The sequence below is a fragment of the Lathyrus oleraceus genome, chromosome 4 (assembly GCF_024323335.1).
Source record: "Lathyrus oleraceus cultivar Zhongwan6 chromosome 4, CAAS_Psat_ZW6_1.0, whole genome shotgun sequence".
NCBI lineage: Eukaryota > Viridiplantae > Streptophyta > Magnoliopsida > Fabales > Fabaceae > Lathyrus > Lathyrus oleraceus.
The window spans coordinates 131,093,303-131,105,883 of record NC_066582.1 but is presented as its reverse complement, the minus strand read 5'-3'; the positions used below and the strand labels follow the sequence as shown (position 1 = coordinate 131,105,883).

Genomic DNA, 12,581 nt, shown 5'->3' with positions numbered 1-12,581 from the left:
TCACACATTTATTTGTCATAAGCCACCAGAAAACAAAATGCTTACTCTCGCCGTTTTTCCACAGCAACAACGACGACTCGTCATCAATACTTCACGCGCAACAACAAGTCAAAGATAATGACCGAATAAGAAGCTGACAATGCTGTTGTCCGCAAGTCCCTCACCCAGGTTCAAGGAGAAATGAACCTTTTTAGGGGCAACATGGAGACCATTTTGGAAATTCTCGAAGCTCAGAGGCCGCCTGCCTCTATTGCTGCCAATGTCACCCATGTTGATGGGGTGATCAATCCTACTGTTGTTGCTGGCACTACCGTCAAAACTCCGATGGAGACTGTGGTACCAACCATTGGGAATCGTCAGATGGTCCCTACTGACTTAACTAGGCTTGCTGTTGCCTACCCGTGGGGGATGCCCCCACAATTTGCTGCTCATCTCACCAATTGGGGGCTTTCTTCCCTCACCCGGCTCTCTCTGCTCCTACTGCTGCTGGAAACATTGGTTTCCCGTGGGGTGTCCCCACTTTCCAAACTCCTCTGGTCGATGCTGCTAATCCAGAGGCCAACCAAGGTCAGGTTCCCGACGACACCCCTGACACTAAGGATGACTACCGAGGCCCGCGCCTCCATTTTCAGATCCCCGCTCAGACTGCTCAAGCTGCGAGCGCAAGTCAATTCCCGACCGCTCCATTTGGTTATCCTGGGGTAACCTCCATGCCCATGCTGACGTACGCACCTACCAATCCTGCACTCCAGCATGTGGAGACAAGGGAACCTCAGGCTCCCAATGCTCAGACAGGAGGACAATATCCTCAAACGGCTCATGCTGCCCAAACTGTGCCGCCGGGTTTCTCTTACCCGCCTCAAATGTGGTTTACCCCAAATATGCCCACGCAGATTGCTCCAGAAACTTCCCGACCGGCCAGTCAGGTCGCTCCTCCCACTGCTGATCCGGCTAAACCTGCGGATTATCAACTCTTGGATGACAGAATAAGGGCCATCGAGGGTTTCTCCGTCTTTGGCATAAACGCTCGAGATCTCTGCTTGGTCCCGAATGTGGTACTCCCGCAGAAATTCAAGGTGCCTGACCTTCCAAAGTATAAGGGCCTCAGTTGTCCTTGCAGTCACATCACCATGTACTGCCGAAAATGGCCTCATACATCAATAATGACAACCTCCTGATCCGTTACTTCCAGGATAGTCTGTCTGGGGCTTCCCTGGATTGGTACATGGGTTTGGAGCGCACAAAGATCCGGTCATGGAGGGATCTATCTGAGGCATTCTTGAAACAATATAAGTACAACCTTGACATGGCTCCGACAAGGATTCAATTACAGAATCCATCACAAAGGTCTAATGAAACCTTCAAGGAGTATGCTCAACGTTGGTACGAAATGGCGTCTAGGGTCCGACCAACACTATCTGACAACGAATTGGTAGATATCTTCATAGGTACACTGCAAGGGTTGTATTATGAGAAGATGATCGACATTTTTTCAACAAACTTTGCTAATATGGTAAACATTGAGGAGCGTGTAGAGAATGGGCTGAAATCGGGGAAAATCACAGACACGACCGCACCACAGACAATAAACAAGAGGCCGCATGGGGGCTTCACAAAGAAGAATGAGGGGGAAGCCAACGCTGTGACGGCGAGTGCTCACCCCCGATATCAATTTCCGATGACCCCTATGTTGTATTATCCGTATCCATACGTCACCGCAGCTCAACATCAACAACCTCCATTCCAGTACCAACCGCAGAAAGGTAATCAACAACCAACACCCGCTCAGAAAAACCCAAACCAACAATATAATCGTGACAACAAAGGACAAAATCATGGTCAGAACAATAGAGGAAATTTTGGTAATCGTCCCCAATTTGATAAGATCCCAGTACCATATGCAGAATTGGTGCCGTATTTGATCCACGTGGGGGCTATCGTACCAAGAGATCTCCCAACAACCTCTCCTCCCTTTAATCGTAGTCACAATCCTAATGCCACATGCGCTTTCCATGCAGGGCATATAGGACATTCCACCGAGGACTGTTGGGCTCTCAAAAAGAGGATCCAAGAGTTAATTGATCAAGAGATCCTGTCTTTCTCCAAGGAAAAAACCAACATGAAGACTAACCCCTTGCCAAATCACGGTGGCGCAACAATCAACATTATGATCGAAGAAGAAAATGCCGAATTTATACTAAGGGCTGAAGAAGTAAAGACTCTGATGTCTGTTGTATTACAGAGGCTTGAACAATTTGGGTTGTTAGAAGGTGTACATGATGATTACGCAGTATGCGAGTTTGATCCGGATAATTGCGACAAACTGAGGGGTTGTGTGCAAGAACTAATGGATCAAGGTTTAGTACAGTTCTCCAAGTCTAGAGCAGCAGAAGAGGTGGCCGTAATTGAACCAATAACAATTGTGTACAGAAAGAAGAAGGTTGAAGCTCCTCCCAAGAGGATTCAACCGATTCATTTCCGTGTTCCCACTCCATTCCCGTATTAGAATACCAAGGCAGTGCCTTGGAATTATGAGACTACAACGTATCTGGGTGGAAAAGAAATCCGCATTCCTAACACAGAAATCGTCAACATTGCTGGAACGGGAGGCATGACTCGGAGTGGCCGTGTATTCGCCCCGAAATACACTCTTAAGGTGTCTCCAGCACCCACAGTTATCCCGCCTAAGGAGAAGGTCATTCCAACTCCGACTCCGCAGGCAGGGGCAACTGTACCTGCCATTCCGAGCATGACGACTGCTCCAGTATTGACGAAGGTTATTGATAATAAAGCTGCAGAATCTGAGACGTCTAAGGGTAAAGGTCCGATGGTTGAGAAAGAACAAGTTGAAGATCACAAGAAGAACATCACTTTTGAGGAAAGCCAAGAATTCCTCAAATTGATCAAGAAAAGTGATTTCAAAATTGTTGACCAGTTGAATCAGACTCCCTCCAAAATATCAATTTTGTCTTTGTTGTTGAGTTCCGAGGCTCATCACAAAGCATTGCTGAAAGTTCTAAATGTCGTTCACGTGATGCAAGATATCACGGTCGATCAATTTGACGACGTGGTTGCCAATATCACTGCCAGTAGGTATCTGAGATTTAATGAAGCAGAGCTACCTCCTGAGGGAAATGCCCATAATAAAGCACTACACATTTCGATCACATGCACTGACTCTCTCCTATCTCGAGTCCTCGTTGACACTGGTTCTTCACTTAACGTATTGCCAAAATCTACATTAAGCCAATTGTAGTTTAAGGGGCTCGAGATGAGGACTAACGCACTGATCGTTCGAGCTTTCGATGGCTCCCGAAGGCAGGTTATTGGGGAAGTCGATTTGCCTATCTGTGTTGGACCCCACCAGTTCAGCATCACATTCCAAGTCATGGATATCAACCCAGCTTACAGTTGTTTGTTGGGTAGACCATGGATTCATGCCGCTGGGGCAATCACTTCTACGTTGCACCAAAGGCTGAAATACTTGAGCGATGACAAACTGGTAATTGTATATGGTGAAGAAGATCTGTTGGTCAGTGAACTCTCCTCCTTCAGATATGTTGAAACAGATGAAGGGGTCGTCGAGGTTCCGCTCCACTGTTTAGAGTTCGAAGAAGTCAGTTCCGCTACGACCAATCACAACTAATCTTCTGCTACCATCCTATCCTCAGCAAAAAGTGCCAAGCAGACATTGGAGAAAGGCCCGCTTCCTGTTTGGGGTAAGGTCATCAATATGGCGGAGAAACGTGACAAGTTTGGTATCAGTTATCACCCAGCAGCATGCAAGGCAAGCCCGAGGAAAAAGCAGTTCAACCCGGTCAAATTCAGCAGCACCGGCTATCAAAATAAGCATACTGTGGCAGTTATTGGAGAGTCTAACGGTAGCAAACCAGGGGCACCCAGCCTCATTTGCAGATGTCCTCCGGGGTTCAAGCTTCCCAATTGGACGGCTACCGTGATTCCCATAGTGTACTCGGAAAAAACGTAATGCATTTTGTTTTCTCGATCCCTCATCCTCACCCGAGACGAGAGGATAACTTGTAAGGGCCTCCATGTTTAAAAGTATTATGTGAATAAATAAAAAGTACTTTTTGCATACAAAACTTGTGTTCCCTTTTCTTTCAGTTATTTTCCTTTTTCACTAAAAACAACGAAATGGAAAAAGATTTCTTTTTCTTTTTTCCACTTTTCTCAAAAAAACATACTAAAATAAGCTCATCATATGTAGAGCAAACAAAACTATTGATTACAACATGGCTAAAATCAATTGTAAATCTGGATTTCCGACAACCAAGCTGAAGACGACAATGAGGAAGATTGTGAATTACCAGCTGAACTAGCACGACTCCTTGAGCACTAAGAGAAAGAAATGCAACCATACAAAGAACCAATGGATGTCATTAACTTGGGTTCTGAAACTGACAAAAATGAAGTCAAAGTCGGGGCATCTTTGGCCAAGCATGTACACTCTGAGTTGATAGAGTTATTGCGTGAATATGTTGACGTCTTCGCTTGGTCGTACCAAGATATGCCAGGGTTAGACACCAGCATTATTGAACATCACTTGCCACTCTGTAAGACCCTAATTTTTTACCCTAAGATCCCTTATGGCATTATATCATTGCTCAGTGCATTGCCTCAAGGATCATATCATGTGTGGCTCCTTTACCCTAGGGGTGGGACTTGTGTGAGTGGTTTGAGACCACCAAGCATGCTTGTATTGTATATTATTTCTTTTCTTATTTTTTTACTAACCAAAATCACAAAAATATGTCACTAACTCTTTTTGTTTTGAAGCTCAAGTAATCATGTGCTCCCAATGCTCCTAGGAGGCTCCTAAGCTCAATGAAGTGGCTAGATGAAGATGAGAAAAAGCATGACAATGGTCCACAAAGTTCCTAATCATCATATATGTCTCCCAAGTATCTCAATTTTCCAATTTGATCAAGATAACCCAAAGGGCTTGAGGTTTGTTTCCCAAGGAAACCCTAATTCAACTGTGTTTTGACCGTGCCTTGCTCATGAAGCAACCTCAACCTATGATCAAATTAAATCAAGGTAAGTTCTTTAATTAATTATTTTATGCATATATGATCCTATGTGAGTATCCTCAATCATTCATTCATCAAGATTTGAAGTTTGGCCTTGAGAAGTTGACCAATCAAGTCATCTAACTAAACTGAGGATCACTGAGACACAACTTGTAATGTGTTTGTCAAATGAACATGACCCCAAGATAAAATATGTTCTTAAGAACCATATGAACAACTTTCATGTTCATCAAAAATCCATTTGAAACTTGTAAGGTCATCATTCATTTCAAAACATTATAGGTCATTTTGACTAAAACCCTAATTTTGGGTCAACTTCCCAAGGACCTAACTTCCTTAGTTTTTATGATTTTTATGTGAGACCAAATTCATTGGAAATATTAATATGCCTAATTCAAATGTTATGTTGGACAAAATTTCATAATCCTAAAATAAACACATGTGATAATACAAAACATTATAGGTCACTTTGGACCAAAGCCATTGAATTTGAAAAATGTCCAACTTCAAGTGCCCATAACTTTCTCATGAAAATCCAAATGATGCAAAATTTGAGTCTAAATTGATCATACTGAAAATATATACAACTTTGATGTTGGAGGTTTCTCCATTTTAGGCTTTCATCACTGAAACAGAAGGGCTTGAAGTTGCTTGTTTTTGGCAAATTTTTCAAAGGGGAACCTAAACATGTTTTGTACCCAAAACTTCACAGCCAGTTTTCATAAATTTCCAAACTCCAAATGAATTTTTTCCCAACATGACTTTTGTTCCTTGTTCCAAGAGCTTTCCACCCATTACTCACATGACCATTTTTGGATTTTCCATGTGGGAGTTTCGAAGAGCTTAAAATTTATGTCCATTTGTGCAATTCACTTTATAACTTGATGTACAAGCTAATGCCAGGCCTTGTGCACGTCCAATTCACTTCAATATTATCTCAACATGCATTTCCGTTCATTCTTGGGCTTTGCAAGCGCCTGTACAGGCCCATGCATGAAGAATCCAAGTTTCATGCACACGAGCCAAACACCACATTGCATCAAGTTCAGCTATAAATAGAAGTGCAAGCTCATTCAAAATTCAACCTGAAGGAGACCTGAAACGCTGCTGGATTGAAAACCCAACCCTCACTCAAAGGAATTTCAGTTTTCATTTTCAATTTCAAGCTTGAATTTCAAAATCATTAGTTGATCTTCAAGTCTTAATTCCTTAGCCTTGCATCATCATTACATCTCCAAATCAAATTTGGATCAAGAGCTTGGACAATTCGTGTTGTTTGAAGCTCCATTTCAGAGGTATATCACCAAACTTCTTTGATTCAGATCTTGCTATAAAATGTGAGTTGCTTTGGTTTGAACTATTTTTTGAAGTCCTCAAGCATGAGGCAGGCCAGTGGTGGTCTCAATTTTGTAAATCGTGAGATTTCAAATCAAACACCATGATCTTCAAGCTCTTGTTTCTCTCTAAATAAGAACGTTGAGAAGGACCCATGGTTACAGGGGTGATATATATCACCCCAGCTTCATTTTGATACCTTGCTTTTTCATTTTCATTAAGGTTGAAATCCCTGCACGTGGTGGCCGGAATCAGTTGTGTGGCCGGAGAAGATGGTGGTTTCCACCACCATCCCCACGTGGAAGCTTCTGATCCATTGGATGATGTTAAAATGTTATAATCGTGGCCTTCCATCTTGTGGACTTATTTTAATACAATGTGTGATGCGTTTGACCAAGGTGTTTCGTGCATCGCGCTTCTGAACCGTATGATCATGACCACGTCATTTAATGAATGATCCAAGCGCGCTGGTTTTTCCTCTTTTTCTTATTTCTGTTTTAATTTCATTTAATTCCTTTTATTTTCAAAAATTCATAAATATTTTATTTGAAGTCACAAAAATATGAGACCAATGCCAAAAAAATTCTTGAAAAATCTAGTTTCATAATCTGATTTTTAATTATTTTTGTGACTTCATTTAATATTTTTTGTGAATTATTTTGTTTTTAATAGTTTTAATTCCTTTTAAAATACTTTTTGATATCTGAAAAATCCAAAAATATTTTCTTAACACATATGGATCATGGTAAGTCAATGAAAAATAGTCTCATCAATTTCTTAATTGATTTGAGATTTATTTGAGATTTTAATTCATTTGTGTTACTTTTCATTGTTTTTAATTGTTTTAAAATAGTTTCTGATTTCAAAAATTGTTGAAAAAATTTGTCAAACCTTCTTTGACCATGTTAGACCTATGAGAATTTAATTGGACTTGTTAAAGTTGATTTGAATTGAATTTGAGGTTTGATCGTATTTTGTCCATTTTAATTTTGCATTTATTTTAATTCCAAAAATACCAAAAAAATATGTTTGACTTGTTGACTTCTAATCTTCATTTCTCTTCTGTTTTACATTGATTGATGATGATTTGATTCACTTTTGACCAATTGTGTTTGACATTTGAATGTTCTTTCCATCCATTTCATCTTCATCTCTTTCTTTTTATTTTGGTCAATGAGTTAATGTCTTATGGTTAGTCTTGACATATGAGAGGTTTAACCTTCTTTGATCCAAATCAAACTCAACTTGATCCAAGATCAAGTGAGTTGCTTTGTGTCCAAGATAGGTTGCTTCTTGGTCAAGCAAAAAACCTAAAGTCCATACAAGGCCTTTCCTCGTTTCTTTTGGCATGGCAAGTTGTAGGAGCTTGGCTTACTAGTCATGATCTCTAACTTGTGTTTATTTGCCTATAGTTTTATTGATCGGCCTCAGATAGATGTGGCTACTACATTAGTCCACTTACGATTGCTTAACATAACGCTAAATTGTCTTATGACAAACTAACATAACCATACTAACTACTAACTTTAATTTGAGCATTTAATTTCTTGCAATTTACTTTAATGCAATTTACTTTCTTGCTCATTTATTCATATTGCTTTTCTCTTTGCTCACTTGAGCACATATTTTATGCTTATGTCATTTTCCTTTTGCTCATTTGAGCTCATTATTTTATATAAATATATTGTTGCCTTTGTGGTTGTTTTGTCTTTGTTTATGTGAACCCAATGCAAAAAGGAGAAAGGACTTACAATTAGGATATACCTATGCTTAAAGGAGTTCAAGAGCTACTAGGCCTCATGCCTTTAGAATTCTAAATTGGTTGAAGAGCAACTAGGCCTCATGCCTTTAGAATGCTAAATCTAAGAGTTGACTTCAAAGAACTTTCTTTCCAAAACTCATTCTTTGTATATTCCTCTTATTGTGTTGTGAACGTTTTCACTACGCCAAAAACTGGAATAGACAGCGCCCCTTAGAGGGCGCTTTATTACAAAAGCGCACTCTAAAGTGAAGAGAAAAAATAAGGAGCATACTATTGGAATAGACAGCGCACTTTAGAGGACGCTTTTGTAACAAAGCGCACTCTAAAGTGAAGCGAAAAAATAATGAGGAAATGGAGGGACACCAATAGAGGACGCTTTATTGAAAGCGCCCTCTAAGGGTAACCTTAGAGGGCGCTTTTGAAAAAGCGCTCTCTATGTCCATGTACATTTCCAGTTTATAAGGCGCTTTTGGAAAGCCTTAGAGAGCGCTTTTAGAAGCGCCCTCTTAGGCCCCCTTTAGAGGGCGCTTTTGTAACAAAGCGCACTCTAAAGTGAAGCGAAAAAATAATGAGGAAATGAAGGGACACCAATAGAGGACGCTTTATTGAAAGCGCCCTCTAAGGGTAACCTTAGAGGGCGCTTTTGAAAAAGCGCTCTCTATGTCCATGTACATTTCCAGTTTATAAGGCGCTTTTGGAAAGCCTTAGAGAGCGCTTTTAGAAGCGCCCTCTTAGGCCCCCTTTAGAGGGCGCTTTTGTAACAAAGCGCCCTCTAAAGTGAAGCCAAAAAAAAAATAATGAGGAAATGGAGGGACAACAATAGAGGGCGCTTTAGTGAAAGCGCCCTCTAAGGTTACCCTTAGAGGGCGCTTTTAAAAAAGCGCTCTCTAAGTCCATGTACATTTCCAGTTTAGAAGGCGCTTTTGGAAAGCCTTAGAGAGCGCTTTCAGAAGCGCCCTCTTAGGCCCCCTTTAGAGGGCGCTTTTTTTACAAAAGCGCCCTCTAAGGTCCCCTTTAGTAAACATTAAAATTATAACATATACTGCATGTCTCTTTATTTTCCCTCTCTATAAGCTATTTCGTTTACGTAACTGGGTTTTCTCTCTACTGCGATTACTCTCTACTGCGATTACTCTCGTCCTCCGTTCGTTCTCCCTCCCTCACCGTCATCGTCGCCGTCGCCTTTTTCTGCTGTTGCGTTCACGTTCACGTCCACCGTCACTGTTCACTTTCTTCTCCATCGTTACCGTCACCTTGAAGGTATTTCTCTTCTCCATCTTTACCGTTCACTTTCTTCATGTGTTTGATTAGGGCATTTTCTAAACTTAGTTTTACATTTTGTGCATTATGTTGATTAATGTTGTTTAGGGCAAACTGAGTTTTTTATTTCTGATTGAAAACTGATATCATTTGAAGTGTGTTTGAGCTTGTGCTTGGAAGTTTGATGATTATGGATGCAAGTTTGTTCATGTTCCAAACACCATAAGTTTGCATTGGTCTTTTGCATGCAGTAGGTGTGTGTGAGTTTGTATTCAATAATGATAAAAAAAAAGAGTTTAGATTGTTGTAACATGAGAGAAATGGAAGGTATATGAATGTGTTCACGTATTGAATCATTGTCTTACTTGGGTCTTATTGAATCATTTCTATATTACAGATAAAATGGCTAACCAAGACGATACCCATGACGCGAATGGATCACGTAACAATGTTGAAAAAGAAATCAAACGAGGATTGACTGTTATGAAGTCAATCATTCGTGCAAGAGACAAGGGTGTAAAATTTGAAGTACATTGGAGTGCTGAAGACCAACTAATTGAGCCTAACGGTTCAATGTTGGCAAGTTACATTGGTTTCCTTGTTCGACAACATATTCCGATTACATGTGATAATTGGAGAAGTCCAGACTTGAAGGTTGGCAAAGAAAAATATGGTCGGAGATACAGGTACTTACCATATATTGTTATATGTTTTTTTTGTTGACTATTTGTTGACCATATATTGTTATAATATTACTTTATAATAACACACTCCATGTGTATGTTTTTTAGAGATCCTTTCACATCGATGAAAGCCGGCAAAAATATTGTATTCAATTGGCCGGAAAAAGACTCCGAGGATTTCGATCCTTTTTGTCCAACAAATTTCTCAAGGATGAGGAAGGAAAATTTGTTGAAGCAGAACGGCCAATGAAGTATGCCGAGATTATTTCAGCCGATGAATGGAATAACTTTGTCGCCAAACGAAGAAACGAAAAATTCCATGTAATGTCTATTAATTATGGTATTATACAATTGTTAAGTTACTTGGTTCTAATATGCCTTAAACTTTTTTATCCAGGAAGTAAGCGACATAAATCGGAAAAGGGCATCAAAACCCGCGTATCCGTACAAAAAAGGGCGTACGGGATATGCACGGTTACAACAAAGAATTGTGAGTATATTCAAATGCTATGAGCTTATACATTGTCACAATATGTTATAATTGATGATCTTATAATCTAATTCAATGTGTAGCTAGCCGAGGAGAAAAGTGACGCAACATCTCTTCCGGAGCACGTATTATGGAAGGCTGCTCGGGTTGGGAAGGATGGGGCTGTCGTTGAAGCGGTCCAAACTGTTTATGACGAATGTGTAAGTATATGTAACATTATTTCTTTAATTATATCGAAAATTTTGTTAGACATATAATTCATTTTTAATCTCCTCTAATAATATTTCAGGAGACTTTATCCCAAACCGTACCTTCAACCGAGGTCCAGGATTGCAGGAGCGTACTTAGTCGAGTACTAAATGTTCCTAAGTATTCCGGTCGTGTGAGGGGTAAGGGTTTTGGTGTGACTCCGTCGTCATTTTATAAAAAACCAAAAACAAAAAATCCTACCAACAAAGAGGTGATGGAGACCTTGGCGGAGTTAAGGGCACAAGTACTCCAACTGCAAAACGAGAATGCAAGGTATAGAGAAGAAAGGTGCGCCTCCGAGGCAAAAGATACTAGTGACCGAGCTAGTATCAATTGTCAACCGAAATTTCCCGAGGTAATTATATATGTTATTATGAAATTAAAATAGCACTTTTTTACTTGACACATATACACGTTAACAATAACATTTATTATTGGTTTAGGGCATTTCACCTTGTCAGCTGTATCTATCGTCACCAACTTATCGCATGGTTGGCAAGGGAAAAGTGCACAACACTTCGGGTGAATTACTTCACCATAATCCCCTCCCGGTGGGATATATGAAAGTTTCGGTTGACCTTGTATTAGATACCGACGCGCTTCTACCATTACCTGACGTTGTTTCAGAGACAACGTTGATGCGAGAAGCAGTCGGATCCTTTGTTGGATGGCCGTCAGATCTAATTTTCCCAGATGCCGAGGTATATATGTTCTAAATGATTATGAATCTTTAGTATTCACATTTCAATTCAGCTACAATTATGATATTTAATCAATCCTTATTACATGGTAATGTTAGACTCCTACAAGACCCACGCATAAAGCTGGTAAAGGGATTTCAAGACGCATCGAGTCGGTTGCATCTCTAAAAGAGGTACAAATATATATACCTATTGAATTATATACGCAACAATTCTGTTGCATCACAAAAAGTCATGATTTAATTTATATGAATTTTTAGGTTCCCGGTCGAAAGTTGAAAAAAGCTGGTAACGATATTCCTCCAACGACGTCCGGGACAAAATCTCAAATTATGATGCGTCTTGAGAAAATGGTGAATGAGTCCATATTATGCACGGGGCCATTCGTAGTATAGATTTTGATGTAGGTGTTTTCGGAGCTGCTCATTTCGAAATAATTGCAAAGGAGGACATGCAACAACTTTTTGAACACGACGAATTGGGCATCGCTGTCATTCATACATACATATGGTACTCCGATCAATCTATAATTTACTTAGTTGAACAATTTATTTACACATTTCAATGAGTAGTCTAATGTTTATTATGTTTCTATTTAAGGTATATGTATGTAACATTGCTGCGGGGAACTGAATTGTGTAATCGTTTCAATTTTATTGCTGCTTCCCGTATCAACGCAACGTTAATAACGAAAAATCCAACATCCATAAAGAATGATCTAGTCGATAGATTCATGGCGGCCGGCGATAATACTACACCCAGTTTGTATTTTTTACCGTTTAATTTTGGCAACGGGTTAGATTTTCTTTCTAATAATTTCATTCTAATCTATGTATATCTTTTACGTAGAAAATTTTCATTCATCTAAATTTTTGTTTTATTTTACAGTGGTCACTGGGTGTTGGTTGCTATGGATCTTTCGAGACTAATAGTGTATTATCTCGATTCGTTATCGGGTGATTGGAGTAAATATCCGAGTATGAAGAAGACGGTTGACGCGTAAGTGAAATTCCCCTGAATATTCGTGTGTATTTGTATATTTAATTATGT

The 12,581-nt window shown here is 39.9% G+C and overlaps 1 protein-coding gene across 1 annotated transcript; it reads left to right on the top strand.

The window, feature by feature from the left end:
- Positions 1–201: 201 nt before the first annotated feature.
- LOC127136366 (uncharacterized) lies at positions 202–2,506 on the top strand. The gene is made up of 3 exons (XM_051062930.1): positions 202–336; positions 384–1,076; positions 1,193–2,506. Exons 1-3 carry the CDS (start codon positions 202–204, stop codon positions 2,504–2,506), a joined length of 2,142 nt encoding a protein of 713 aa, XP_050918887.1.
- The last annotated feature ends 10,075 nt before the right edge of the window (positions 2,507–12,581 follow it).